A 15,699-nucleotide genomic window follows, 5' to 3' on the forward strand; every position below is an offset into this window, starting at 1 on the left:
GCTAGAGGATTTCCAATGGAGTTTGTAGGTTAAACAGTGTCACACTCAGGAATTATTAACTGGAGCTGTAAGCTAACTCTTTTTTCAGAGAGGTAGTGGGGGACAGCCCCCCGTAAAGTCAGAGGTGTAGGTGAAAGCACAAAGCAGAAAGTAGGCAGACTCTGGTTTTGGGTGTAAATGCTCGAGAATTTCCAGGGGGACTCCTGAGGCTCGATCCCGCCTTTGCGATCCCGCCTTTGCGTATGCCGAGCCTCCTTCCTCATGACCTTTGTCATGGGCGGAGTTCCTCACGCTGGCTACCGGCAGTGATAGAATTCCAGTTGAGCTACTCCAGATCCTGAAAGATGATGCTGTGGAAAGTGCTGCACTCAATATGCAATATGCACTCAATATGCAATATGCCGGCTCCCCGCAAGAGGTACCTCACACAAGGCCAATAAATAAGAGGTCCCTCAGTAGGGAATGGAAAATGAGATTTAGAAGTCACACTTCATCCTGAATTTGTTTCCTTATCTGTACTTAAATTATCCTCCATTGTCCATAAAGCTTTAAAAAAAAAAAGCGAAAAAAGTTAATTTTGAATAAAAAAATTGCAATTTGGGGCAAATAGATTTTGGTAGCAGCCCAAACAGTGTCCCAGCTCAGGAGTAAAATCAAAGGCTTTTAGAGGTAAAGAAGGAAAGTTGGCACTGCAAAGAATTTTAATTTAAGGGTTGGAGACAGAAGCTAGTCTTGGCTAAACAGGATTGAGTACTAGCTATCACTTGCTATTGTTTTGTCGCTAAGTTGCGTCTGACTCTTTTGCGACCCCATGGACTGTAGCCTGTTAGGATCCTCTGTCCACGGAATTTTCCAGGCAAGAATATTGGAGTGGGCTGCCATTTCCTTCTCCTCCATAAAGCTTTTATTAAAACTTATAATACACAATGACCACACATTAATAGTAATTTGGAGGATGAAGACCAATGGCTATGGCCACATCTGTTGGGAATCAGGTAGAGAGAGGACAGTATCTTAAGGAGATAACATAGTGATTTGTAATCAAAACTCAAGTTAGAAAGAAAGAATAGAAAATAAAATTATGAGAAAAGAAAGCTCTTTCTATGATTTTCTTCTTCTTCTTTCTAGAAGGCTCTAGAAATATTATGGAGGTCACAGGATTTCTCTGGAAACCCTTTAGCTTATTTGGTACTTATAAAATGTTGAACACACATTCCTGTTTCTTGGCTTCCACATGCTACTCTTATGTGGATTTTAAAGTACAAAAGCCTCAAATTTCAGCTGTGAGAGCAATGACTATTTGAAGGAAATATTTGGGGAATAAACTAAATTTTGAACAAGATGTCTTTTTCTTTTGAGGTACTAGGAAAAAGAAAACCACTCAAAAATATGATGTGTTGAGACAATTTAAACATGTCCGAAAATAACTGTAGTAACATTTATTACTTTACTGTTTTCCAGTCTCCATACAATATTTAGATATTTTGAAATTTAGTATAGCTGGATTGTTGGCTTGTTTTTAGATGTTCAATGTTGCTAAATTCTTGACATAGTTTTACTGACCATTCATATCCCATCCCCTGATCCAATATTAGTATGTTTGATTTTCACTTAACTAGTTCTATGTATGTGAAATAATTGATCTTGGTTGAATTTTTTTTTTTTTCATTTTGCTTTTCTTTTAGTAACTGTTCTGATAAAATTACTTTCCATATTGAAGGGAAAATATATCTCAATAGGCAAACAGTATCTTGCTATTTGGGAGCCTTTGCAGACATTGCAGATTGTGTTCAATATGTTATATATTTTACTAGCATTTGAGGTGACTCAAAGAGTGGGTTAAAACTGATGGTTGATCTTTCATTTGATGAGACTCAAAATACAAATGAAACCCGTTTCAATCTCAGAAAAAAATCTTTAAAGTTAGCTTTCAATAATTAAAAAAGATGCATGTACCCTAATGTTTGAACTTCCCAGGTGGCACTAGTGGTAAAGAATCCACATGTCAATGCAAGAGACACTGATTTGATCCCTGGATTGGGAAGATGCTCTAGAGAAGGAAATGGAAGCCCACTCCAGTGTTCTTGCTGGGGCAATCCCATGGACAGAGGAGCCTGGTAGGCTATAGTCCATGGGTCTCAGAGTTGGACATGACTGCATATCTAAGCACCTCAATGATCACAGAAGCACTATTTACAATAGCCAGGACATGAAAGCAACCTAAATGTTCATTGACAGAGGAATGGATAAAGAAGATGTGGTACATATATACAATGGAATATTACTCAGCCATAGAAATGAAATTGGGTCATTTGTAGAGATGTCGATGGACCTAGAGTTTGTCATACAGAGTAAAGTAAGTCAGAAAAGAAAAACAACTATCATATATTAACACATATATGTAGAATCTAGAAAAATGGTACAGAGAAACCTATTTGCTAGGCAGGAATAGAGATCCAAATGTAGAGTGAACATGTGGACACAGTGGGGGATGGGGAGGGTGGGACAAACTTGGAGAGTAGCATTGACATATATACCCCATGTATAAAACAGATAGCTAGTGGAAGGCTGCTGTGTGGCACAGGGAGCTCAGCTTGGGGCTCTGTGATGACTTAGAGTGGGATAGGGGTGGGGTGGGATGGGGTGGGGTGGCAGGGAGGCTCAAGAAGGAGGAGATATATTAATATGTATACATATAGCTGATTCACTTCACTGTATAGCAGAAACTTAACACGACATTTTACAGTAATTATACTTCAATAAAAAATTATCTCATTCCTTTAGATTATTTTGGAAATGATTAATCAGAAAAACAGATATACCTACAGATTGTAAAAGTTAAGGGTGGCTAAGTTTTAATAGAGGCAATTTAGTCTTTTAGTTAGTGCCTTTAAGTACTATATAGCTATGTGGACTTCTTTTAACAAGGAGGAATACATGTGAGGAAACAAGTCAGTTATTCTATATACATAGCATAGAATTTTGAAATGGGATAAAAGGGGTTATGAGGGAAAGTATGATTCTATTGAAGTTGGCACAGCTGAGAATCAAACAGGTAAGTCATGGGATTCTTCTGTGCCTGTGTACTAGGATGGAGCTGTTTTTAGGTCAGTCCAAAAGCTTTGATATTGTAGGCTTAACAAAAGTGGTCTTCCTAGTTAGGGACCAGAATGTTCCCTGATGACATCATGAATGTGTTTAATGTGAACTTTCTCTAAGTGGGCTACTTTTGTTAGGATCAGGTTTGGAATGAGTATGACGAGGGTGCACTGTGATTAAGGGCTAAAGAAACGAGAAGTAAAAGTGGTTCTGATAATTCCTGAACTTTACTGAACCCCATTATATACTTCTCCTTATACGGCCTTGCCCCCAACACACAGAATGTCTTTAAGTCTTGTATTTTATGAGATCACTGCCTAACATCAGTTCATGATACACACCCACTTTTAATCTTTGCAAGCTCATTCAGGTAAGTGGTTCTTTACTCCAGTGCCTGAGGGGCAAGGCTGAGTAGGAACTACTTGTTGCATCTAGCAAGAGGAAATGGCTGTTGATTCATTCACCCATTTGATTATGTGACTACAACGAACAAAACATGCATTTAATATCCATTGTTGGTGATATGTACAATGAGCTGTATGTCACAAGTGAGAGAAAGTCATCGAGGCTGTTTTTCTCTTTAAAATGTAGTGGAGTTGCAGGCTACCCATGGGTTGAATGTGAGATCAGTTGTTTGTATTCAAAATTCTTACTGAAATTTGATTCTGGTAAATTGACGTACATATTGAGGACAGACACAGCGTTTCCCCAAAGCTGGCACAATTGGTTTTTCTCTCAAGCTCTGGGACATTTCCCTGTGTAGTCAGCCTGGCACCAGCTGAAGTTGTTGCTTTACATGCTGGGTCTGGTGTACAAAATAAGCACCTTTAAACATTAAAGCTCACTCAGTGGAGACATCTTATGTTCTGAAGCAGAGACACCCTCTTGCTCAGTGAGTGGGAGGCTGGTGGAATCACCTGGGCTGTTTGAAGACTCCCTATGCCATGAAGTTCAGTAGACCCACTTCACACATTAATAGAGAGAACTTGCAGGGTGTCACAATTGTTCTTAGAGGTCGTGTTGCAGTTTTCTCTGCACCTTTGCATCTGTCAGGCTGTGTGTTCCTCAGGGAAGGACAGTGAGGGAGTTAGGGAAGGGGATCCTAGTTCCCATCTCAGGGATGATGAAACTGAGGCTCAGAGATGTTCATGCTTGTTCCAACTGGCAATTTATAAGTGGTAGAGCTGAGACTAGGACTTGGGTGTTTTTTTTTGATTCTAAATATGTAAAGTTAAAAAAATATACAGAATTTACTATATACTTTCAAAAATCAGTGACACACAAACAATGATTTTAGTGAGTAAAAGGCATCTGAACACAGACAAAGGCAAAATTCTAAATTAAGAAAAATGTAAAATATCTTCACGTTTCTTTCACAGTTTATTGCCTAATTTAGAGTACGTGAACAAATTTTATACTTCCCTGCATCCATGCGTGCTAAGTTGCTTCAGTCATGTTCAACTCTTTGCGATCCTATGGACTGTAGCTCAGTAGGCTCCTCTGTCCATGGGATTCCCCAGGCAAGAATACTGGAGTGGGTTGCCATGCCCACCTCCAGGGGATATTCCCCTCCAGGGGATATTCCCCACCCAGGGATCGAAGCTGCATCTCCTGCATTGGCAGGCAGATTCTTTTTTTTTTTTTTTTAATTTAATTTAAAATTTTAACTTTACAATATTGTATTGGTTTTGCCATACATCAACATGAATCCACCACAGGTATACATGTGTTCCCCATCCTGAACCCTCCTCCCTCCTCCCTCCCCATACCATCCCTCTGGGTCATCCCAGTGCACCAGCCCCAAGCATCCAGTATCATGCATCGAACCTGGACTGGCGACTTGTTTCATATATGATATTATACATGTTTCAATGCCATTCTCCCAAATCATCCCACCCTCTCCCTCTCCCACAGAGTCCACAAGACTGTTTTATACATCAGTGTCTCTTTTGCTGTCTCGTACACAGGGTTATTGTTACCATCTTTCTAAATTCCATATACATGCGTCAGTATACTGTATTGGTGTTTTTCTTTCTGGCTTACTTCACTCTGTATAATAGGCTCCAGTTTCATCCACCTCATTAGAACTGATTCAAATATATTCTTTTTAATGGCTGAGTAATACTCCATTGTGTATATGTACCACAGCTTTCTTTTTTTTATTTTTTATTTTATTTTATTTTTTTAAAATTTTATTTTGTTTTTAAACTTTACAATATTATATTGGTTTTGCCAAATATCGAAATGAGTCTGCCATAGGTATACATTCATTTCTGATCTAGCTTTTGCTGTTTATTTTCTTGCGCTTCCTTTAGGTTTCAATTACTTTTCTTTCTCTAGTTTCTTAAATTGGAAGCTTAGTAAGATATTTTTCTTTTCCTATTAATAACATATGCATTTAATGCTGAATATTTCACTTTGATCTTTGTTTTTGCTGCACCCCATAAATTTTGTTAAGTTGCATTTTTTTGTTTAGTTTAAACCTTAGCTTGTATAATAAGCACTCTTGACTTCTTCATTTTGCTTTGAAAGAAATGGGAATATCCATTTTTCAGCGAGCACTTAACATAAATATATTATTTAGCCTGCCTAAAATTCTACTAAGTAGTTAATTTTAATCTTACTATATTAGAAGAACACACTGAAACAGCAAGTTATTATAAAATATGCACAAGATTTTATATCAAATGACAAGTGGAATCAGGATTCGAGTACTGGTAGTTCCACCTGATGTCAAGGTCCATGTCTTTCTATCACTAGTTATAAACCACGTGGAGTGGGAAAATAAAGACAATGACACTTTCTAAGCGACCTTGGGCAAGTTGTTTTTCTCCTAATAGTTGTATTTTATCATCCTAAAAACTGTCGCTTCTTCTTTTAAACTGGAGATACATAGACAAACATTGTCTATACTATACTTTTGTAACCAGCATTTTAAAATATGTTATATTTAACACAATTATTTCATAGTTAAAAAAAGATATACTTGCTAAAATAAATGAGGCTGTGAATAGCATTTCACATACCTCTGAGCCATAAAACCTAGGTGGTAGAGATTTTCTGGGATCACCCGATCCAGCCCTTTAGTTTTCTGCATGCCAGGAGGCATGGCAGGATCTTCGTTCCCCGACCAGGGGCTGAACCTGCATCCCTTTCAGTGGAAGTGGAGTCTTAACCGCTGGATCGCCAGGGAAATGTCCCAGCCCTTTGGTTTTAAAGATGAAAAGTTTGTGACAGACATTGACACCAGTCAGTTGGCTGAAGTGAGGGGAAAAAAGGTCTTGGCTGAGCTGAAACTCAGTTTTTCTCATTTCCACCTGAATGATGCTCCTTTCCATTTTGACACGGAAATAGACGCTTTCTTGGCGGGCAAATGAAGAGAATCGCAGTGTAGGTTAGCGGAGCAGGCTGCCTGCTGGAGAGTCTCTGGAGCCTTGGCCCAGAAGTCTTCGCAGAGCCTGCTTCACCTCTGTGTTCCGCAGGGTGTAAATGAAAGGGTTGAGCATGGGAGTGACTATGGTGTAGAAGACGGTAGGGGCCCCAACGCCTGCCCCACTGGAGCGAGGCTGCAGGTAGATGCAGACCGGGGGCATGTAGTACAGGAGCACCACCGTGAGGTGGGAGGTGCAAGTGGAGAAGGTGCGCTTCCTGCCTTCCGCTGTGCGGATGCGCAACACAGCTGCGGCGATGAAGACATAGGAGATGACGATGAGTATGAGGCAACCTGCAGCCACAATGCCAATGTTGGCAAGCATGACAAGCTCATTGACAGTGGTGTCTGCACAGGCCAGCTTCAGCACTGGCGGGATATCACAGAAGAAGTAGGCGATGTGACGAGGCCCACAGTAGAGCAAGTGGAAGGTGAGGCAGGTATGGAGTGCGGAGTGCACCGCACCCATGGTCCAAGTGATCCCAGCCAGCCCTGCGCACATCCGCCTGTTCATGGCCACCGGGTAGTGCAGGGGTCGGCAGATAGCCAGGTAGCGGTCGTAGGCCATGACTGTGTACAGGAAGCACTCGGTGCTGGCCAGGAAGTGGAAGCAGTAAAGCTGGATAGCACAGCCCTCAAAGGAGATCACCTTTCCATCCGGAGTGAGGAGGCCTGCCATGACCTTGGGCACTGTCACCGTAGACAGACATGCATCTAGGAAGGAGAGGTGCGCCAGGAAGTGGTACATGGGGGAGCAGAGGTGAGGGTCAGAGCCCACGGTGATGAGAATGAGGAGATTCCCAGTCACGGTGATGCTATAGATGAGGAGGAAGAGCAGAAAGAAGAGGCTAGGATGTTCAGCTGTGTACATCAGACCCTCCAAGAAGAAGAAGTCCACCACGGTCTGGTTGGGGTCTTCTGTCTCCCTGATCATCTTCTCAGGCAGGAGAGGACTGACATCAGCAGACAGAATAAGTAGCCATTTGCCTTCCCTGAAGTGTCATTAGCCAGTTGGTTCATGTCATGGATATACATGTTCAGTTAACTCTTTTGGCCTGTTCTGGTGTTTTCTTGCTGCCCTTTCAAAATGAGTCTTTTAATATGGGAAACACTATCTTTTTGAGGCACACAAAGAACTGTAAGGATTATTTGGGAAAAGTACACTCCCTAAAAATGGCAAGAAAAATACAGATTATAAATCTTACTCTCATGGAGCCTATATATATATATATATGCATATATATATATATATATATATATACATACATATATATATATATATATATTTTTTTTTTTTTTTGCAGAGTTGGAAACTGTGGTTCCTCTGCTCCCCTGATTTACTCTGCTGTACTGCATATGTGGATGACCAGGTTCTTATTGCTTTGAGTCATCAGGGAGTCACATCTCATCTTCCGGGAGACTTGTCCAGAGTCTGGGAGCTATTACATCAGCCAGGAACACAGCAGTCCCATGCATTCTTCATCCAGAGGGAGTTCTTTAGCCACTCACAGTCAACTCTCAAGTGTAGGAAGATGAAGCCTTAGAGAATTGAGTTAATAATTACCACAACAGATTGTTCAGTTTCATTTCAGTCTCTTCCTGTAAACCTTTATTTCAGCCTTTTGGGAAATGTTTTCCTGTTCCTTTGTTTTTAAGCCTAAAATGAAATTTAAGTTTTCTTTAATTCTTTCAATCTGTTAACTCTTAAACCTAATTAGATGTTAAATTATATGAAAATTTTCTTTAAACTGCTTATTTCTGCTGTATCTTCAGTTCTATAGGTTTTACCTAAGACTTCCTCTGCATATTTCATACCTAAATTTACACAAAGGTGTTTTATGTCTTAACTCTCAATTCTCTAATATATCAAATGTTCTGTATTCCACTTTGTCAGTTTTCTTAAAACAACATGTTTAATTTCTCTCTCCCCTTTACTGTTCCTCTCTGTCTAAGGCATAAATTGACTCTCTTTTCAATATGCAAAACTATCTGCAAGCTAATTCCATTATAAGCACAAAATCTTTATCTCCTGCAGTCCCAGGAAGAAACTTCTCTTATCTAGGGTTGCTGTCTACCTTTTCACAATTTGCCATAATCTCCCCCTGATCTCATCACAGCATTCCATCTTAGAAAGTAAATGGAATTCTTTTCGTCTCTGCTTTCACTAATCTACTCTCTATGGCTAATTTTGAACATTAATTCCTCTAGTTGCCCTTTATAAATAATATTTTATCTCATACTACTTTATTCATTCATGAAATATGTAGTATTCAGGATAATTATTAATAATAATTAGACCAAAGTACATGCTTATGTATTATTAATAATTAGCCTAAATACAGTATGTTTCATGGATGAATAAAGTTATATGAAATAGAATATTTATAAAGGGCTTCTAGAGGAATAAATGTTCAAACTTAGCCTTCTTTGGACTTAGTGTTCCATGGGCATATGTCATGTCTTTCAAAGAGAAACAGAGAAAATATCTTATGCCTTATTTAGTTTCTTTTTTAAAAATTTATTTTTAATTGGAGTATCATTGCTTTACAATGTTGGGTTTAGTTTCTGCTGTATGACAACGTGAATCAGCCATGAGCATTATATACAATCCTTCCTTCTTGAGCCTCCTTCCCCCTACCCATCATTCTGCCCCTCTACGTTGTCACAGAGCACTGGGCTGAACTCCCTGTGTTACACAGCTCCTTATCTAGTTTCTGATTAATGTTTTTGGTATAGAGAAGTAGAAATAGCAAGGAGCCAAGTTTATTTGGATGCTTGTAAGCTTACGTTTAGAAGGAAATGGCAACTCACTCCAGTATTCTTGCCTGGGAAATCCTATGGACACAGGAGCCTGGTGGGCTACAGTCCATGGGATTGCAAAAGTCAGACACAACTTAGTAACTGAACAGCATTTAAGGGCTTCCCAGGTGACTCAGTGGTAAAGAATCCATCTGTTAATGCAGAAGATTCAGGTTCAATCTCTGGGTCGGGAAGATCCCCTGGAGAAGGAAATGGCTACTCACTCCAGTATTCTTCCCTGGAGAATCCCATGGACAGAGGAGCCTGTCGGGCTATAGTCCATGGGGTCACAAAAGAGTCAGACACAACCGAGTGACTAAACAACAATGATGATGACAAACTTAAGTTTAAGTCTCTGGTCAATCACTTACTAGCTGAAAGAGAACAATAATTGTGCTAAATTTCTTGGTTCCTCCATTCATCAAATTTTAAATGGGGATATTATTATTTGTGACAGTTATTCATTTACTTAGAATAGAGTAGGACACATAGCACATGACCTTAAATTTATTCATATTCATTAATTCAGTTTTCCTATAATGCTCCTGATGAAAAATTGCATAGATTCTGCTTGAACAAATTCAGCAATGGAGTATTCCCTATTTCACAAGAGAGCTCACTCCAGTGTTGGGTAGATTGATGTATTGTAATGTCCTTTACATCAACTGTATATATGTATGCCTGATATTTCAACCAATTAGGTTTAGATTTGTCCTCTTCTCACTCACTGGAATGGATATGATTTTTAAAGTAGACAAACAGTAACAAGTGTTATTGGTTATGGAGAAACTGAAACCTCTACACATTGGCATTCAGAATGCAAAATGGTAGAGTCCACTTGGGGAAACAGTGTGGAAGTTTCTTAAACAAGAGTTTTACTATATGATCCAGAATTTCCATTTATAGGGATACACAAGAGAAGTGAAAACGTGCATATAAACATAAATGTTTATAATGGAATTAATCATAACAGTCAATGCCTGGAAACAATCATGTTTGTTGGTCATCAACTGGTGAATAGATTTTTTTTTAAAGTATATCTGTACACTGAAATACCACTCAGCAATACAGAGAAACAAAATGCTAATGCAGAGTATAAAATGGATAGTACTCAAGAACATGATGCTAAGTGCAAGAAGCCAGACACAAAAGGTCACATGTTGTATGCTTCTTAGGAAACATTCTGTTAAGACAAATCTGTAAAAAGAGAAAAGTTAGTGGATACATGAGACTGGAGTGAGACCAGGGAATGAATACAGACTGTCATGAGGAATCTTTCTGAAGTGAAGGAAATGTTCTAAAATTGGATTGTTGTTACATTGCACAAGTTTGTAAATTACTAACAATTTTTGAATTGTATACTTAAATAGGTGAATTTTATGGTGTACAAAAATGAGTTATTAAAAAAGGAAGAAGTAAATCAAAAGGAAGAAAGTTTGCCAAGTGATGCAAAACATGATTTAAATAAATGGACAAATACTGTTTGCTGAAGGATAGTATAATAAAGTATTTAAATTCCTTCTAATTTTAAAAATGTTTTTGTTTTGAAATGTTAAATTTATAGAACATTAAAAAATAGAGAAGATGACATATATTGAGTTAAATTCTCCTAAAATTGACACTGTAAAATTATAAGAATCAGGGAATTAGCATTAGTACCATACCATAAACTCAAATATAGACCACATTCAAATTTCACCAGTGCTTCTCCAATATCACTTTTCTTTTCCAGAACCCAGCAGAGGATCTTAGTCTCCTTTAATCTGTGACAGTCCCTCATTCTTTCCTTGTAATTAATGACTTTTACCCTTTTGATGAGTACCAATTAATTATTTTATATAACATATTTCAATTTGGATATGTATGATGTCTTTTCTTGAGTAGATTGAGATTATGCAGTTTTGGCATAATACCATAGAAGTGATCTTGTATCCTTTTCCAGGTATATATCATTTCAGGTGTATGTGATGTCAATATGTCTTATTGGTTATGGTAAATGTCTTGTGGGAGAGATACTTTGAGACTATGCTTATATTTTGTATCTCCTCAAATTTTCACTCAAGAATTTTAGAATCATCCATTTTGTCAGGGAACATTATTACCTTGTTGTTTGTCAAATGGTGATTAAAAAATAATGCCATCAATTCTGTACATTATTATTAATAATAGGAATTCTTCTGTATGGAAGAACAGTTTCTTCTTCCTGTTTATTTATTCAATTATTTATATCAGCAGAGATTCATGAATATGTATTTTATTCTGTGATTAAACATAATGCAGTGTAATATATATTTTGTTATTCAAGTTGTTCTATTTTGACCATTTGGGGCTCCTTCAGTTTGTCACCAGTATCTTATTGATATGCTTCACCTTTTTCATACATGTCCTTGTTTCCCGACACAACAGGATGTTCCAGGCTGCTCTTGAGTTTTCCCTTCTCCAAACCTAGATGCCACAACTTCTCTAAAGAGTCTTTCTATTGGAGAATTGCATTAAAATTTAGAAACCAAATCTGATTTCTAAGTGCACTCCTTGCTACTGAGATGTCTTTACTCCTAGGGACCCTCAACAAATAGAAAATATATGTATGAGTACTAACCTATCCAAACATATGCATCTATACTTATTCTGTATCATTTTATCATCATAATTTTAAAAGCTATTTATTTATAATGATACTTCCAAATTCCAATCCAACACCACTTTTGCTCTCTTTATTTGTTGTTTCTTTCTCCAAGAGTGAGAAACCTACTTCTCATTACCTAAATTTGTCAGTTCCATATTAGATTTTTTTCTTTAATTGCTTTTGGATTTTGAGTCATAATACAAAATTATTACCTTATGTCATGGTTGAAGAATAATTCACCCATGTTTTCTTCTATTATTTATAAGCTTTCACACTTTACATTTAGATTCCAAATCTGTTTGCAGTTTATTCTTTTCTGTGGTGGAAGAGATATGGACCTAATTTTGTATGGCTTGTGTTTATGAAGACTTTGATTTTTGCATATTAAATTCCTTTTTATTACTGGTCTTTTAAGTTGAGTTAGTTTTATTATTGATTCTCTGGGATTTTCCAGATGTCCTATCTATTATTTGCATATGGAGATACTTATTTTTTATTGTTTATGCAGTTTTTATTTATATTTAAAAATTTATTGGAGTACAGTTGATTTAAAATGTTGTGCTAATTTCTACTGTACAGTAAAGTGAATTAGTTATACGTATACATATATCCATTCTTTTAAATAGTCTTTTCCCATAAAGATCATTACAGAGTATTGAGAAAAGTTTTCTGTGTTATACAGAAGGTCCTTATTAATTTTTTATTTCCTATATAGTAGTGTGTACATGTTAATCTCAATCTTGCATATGGAGATAGTTCTAGTTATTCTTTACCCATTCTTATTCCCCTAATATTCTGTAATTTATTTCTCTTGCTTAATTGTATTAGCTAATTGTAGGCAGATTCTTTACCATCTGAACCACTAGAGGAAGCGCAACACTTCTAATATAGCATCAAATATGAGAAAAGAGCATGTGTATCATTACTTTGATCTTGTTTTAGTTGGAAATGCCTCTAGTATTGTCCAATTAAATAAGAAACTGCCTGAATTTCTTATTATACATATAAAATATTATTATATATTATCATGTTAAGTATTTCTCATGTCAATTTTCTTGAGTATTTTGATCATAATGGGTGTTGAATTTTGTCAAAGACTTTGTTAAATATCTGTTAATATAGTCATATGACCTTTCCCCCACACTTATTAATATGGAGTATGATATTAATTGATTAGCTAACATTAAAACATCATCCTCTTCCAATACATCCCACTTGGTTATGGTGTATTATTTTCTTTTATGTGGTATTGGATTCTGTTTGCAAATATTTTATTTAGTGATTTTTGAATTGACATTTATGAGTTCGTTTCTCTACAGTTTTCTTTCTTATACTGATTTTAAAAATCTAGTTTAGCTTTCTGTTTTATTATTTTATTCTTTATTGTCAGGCTTATTAGTTATTTTCAGTATCTTTTAAAGTACGTCTATTGCCTGTACAACAATAAGCTTTTTAATTTCTCTCTTTCCTTTCATTTTTCTCTCATATTTCAGTTGTATTATTTCAACTTTATCACAATACATAACCTTTGTGCCTGAGTCTTCCACCTTCATTCCTCCTTTGCTTCATTCTTATGTGTACATTTATATAATTTAAAATATTGACCATCTGTATTTTTGCTGAAGTTTTCTCAATTATCTTTTGATTGGTTGATGTTCTTTCATTATTAGATTCCTTAGGAAGGGTTGATGAATGCAGAATTCCTTAAGTACTTAATATGTTGAATGGTGTTTTTTCATTGCCTTGATCTTTGAAGGGACAGTTGTGCTGCATATGAAATCATTGGTTTATACTTTCTCTTACTGAGTTTTTAAAAACATGTTGTGCCATAGATTCTTTGCTGTGCATTTTGCTTTTTAAATGTCTGATGTCTTAGTTAATTATTTTGCTTTTTAAATTACTTAATCATTTGGTTGAAGTCCTTGATGGTTTTATCTTCATATTTGAAATCTGGTAGTGTCTTAGATTTGCTTAGGATATCTTAGAGTTGACTTTATAAAATATAACAGAGACTAGATTTAAAAATTATATATCTATTTATAACATGAACATAACCTTGGTATCAATTTCAAATAAAAACAGCAAACAAAATAAACTTATAGACTAATATCATTTATGAATATAAGTGCAAATAATCACATAGAAGCAAATACATGTCAAATAAAGTAATATTTGCATAGAGCATAAGGATATTTTAGTATCAGGAAACAATCCTTTGTAGTTCACCACATTAAGAAATTTATAGGAGAAGAAAATATTACCCAATAAATTTAGGAAACAAACCTCAATAGTCATTATGAAAAGAATATCTTAGTATATTAATAATTTAAAACAAAATAATGGGTATAATTATTTTAGGGACAATCACATTTATGGTGACAATTTACTTGTATTCCCCTCAAAGTCAGGTAAAATAAAGAACATCTCTTTTATCCTTTACTGCTGCTGCTGCTGCTGCTAAGTAGCTTCAGTTGTGTCCGACTCTGTGTGACCCCAGAGACGGCAGCCCAACCAGACTCCGCCGTCCCTGGGATTCTCCAGGCAAGAACACTGGAGTGTGTTGCCATTTCCTTCTCCAATGCATGAAAGTGAAAAGTGAAAGTGACGTTGCTCACTTGTGTCTGACCCTCAGCGACCCCATGGACTGCAGCCTACCAGGCTCCTCTGTCCATGGGATTTTCCAGGCAAGAGTACTGGAGTGGGGTGCCATTGCCTTCTCCGTATCCTTTACTACTTAGCATTTTATAAGTATCCTTGTCAACATGATCAAATAGGAAAAAGAGAAAAGATTGTGCCAAAGAAATAAACTTTGTTTTTAATTTAGGAACAAACAAGAGTATCTGGATTCTAAAAATCAGCAGTTGCTTTGAAAAATTTCAAGAAGCTTCTTTCTAAAATTAGAACTATGTTTTTTTGCAGAAAATATAAATACTCCATGCATTCATTGAATAATAAAAAGGAAATTGTCAGTTTAAATATATTTTTGTGTGTTTATAATGCAAATGCAATAATAAATAAATATAAGACAAATTCATTATTTATTGTGAAAAAGGGAAAATTACTATAGGCTGTATGAATTACATCATTAGGGGCTAAAGATACATTACAGGTTCTTAGTCTTATACATTATAGAACCAGTTGGCTAATAGTTATCACTTTAGATGAATGAAAGAAAAGTCTGAAGAATAAAATATGGTATTTAGGTTATAGGACAGGCAGTAGTTAAGTTTAGTTTCAATGGAATATTGCTTTGACTTGTTTAATCTGATAAGCAAAATATTTTGCTTAATTTCAATTTATCATTGCTTATCACAGCACTGTATCTGAGTGAACCAATATTCACAAGTTGAGTGAGATAGTTCTTTCCTTGTGCTTCATATTTCATAATTATTGTTCCTTTTAATAAAATAAGACTGAGCAAAAAGAGATTTATAAATATTTCTTGCCATTTTTCTTTTTTATTCCAGATATGAGATTTAAAAACAAAATCAAAGAAAACACTTAGGTTTTCTTTCATTATGGCAAATAAGATAGTTCAGCAACCATTTTGAGTATGAAACCAACAATTCAAAAATCAAGACCATCTGTCTGCTCTGTTAATACAAAATTAACTGCTGCAGGAAATGCCTTCCAACTGTAAAAGTCTAGAAAAATAGACAAAAATCTATACATTAATTCTTTTTAGACATTGGACAAAAGGCAGTATAGGACTATGATTCCTGGAATAGGGGAAACAAATGAAGTA

At 36.2% G+C, this 15,699-nt stretch overlaps 1 protein-coding gene across 1 annotated transcript; it reads right to left on the reverse strand.

The window, feature by feature from the left end:
• Positions 1 to 6,494: 6,494 nt before the first annotated feature.
• On the reverse strand, positions 6,495 to 7,463 carry OR10S1 (olfactory receptor family 10 subfamily S member 1). The gene has a single exon (XM_002707797.2). It carries the CDS (start codon positions 7,461 to 7,463, stop codon positions 6,495 to 6,497), a length of 969 nt encoding a protein of 322 aa, XP_002707843.2.
• Between the last annotated feature and the right edge of the window lie 8,236 nt (positions 7,464 to 15,699).

This window comes from Bos taurus, chromosome 29 (genome assembly GCF_002263795.3).
Source record: "Bos taurus isolate L1 Dominette 01449 registration number 42190680 breed Hereford chromosome 29, ARS-UCD2.0, whole genome shotgun sequence".
NCBI classification, from domain to species: Eukaryota; Metazoa; Chordata; class Mammalia; order Artiodactyla; family Bovidae; genus Bos; species Bos taurus.

Coding starts and splice junctions, on each gene's coding strand:
- OR10S1 (XM_002707797.2), bottom strand. CDS start 7,463: ATGATCAGGGAGACAGAAGACCCCAACCAGACCGTGGTGGACTTCTTC.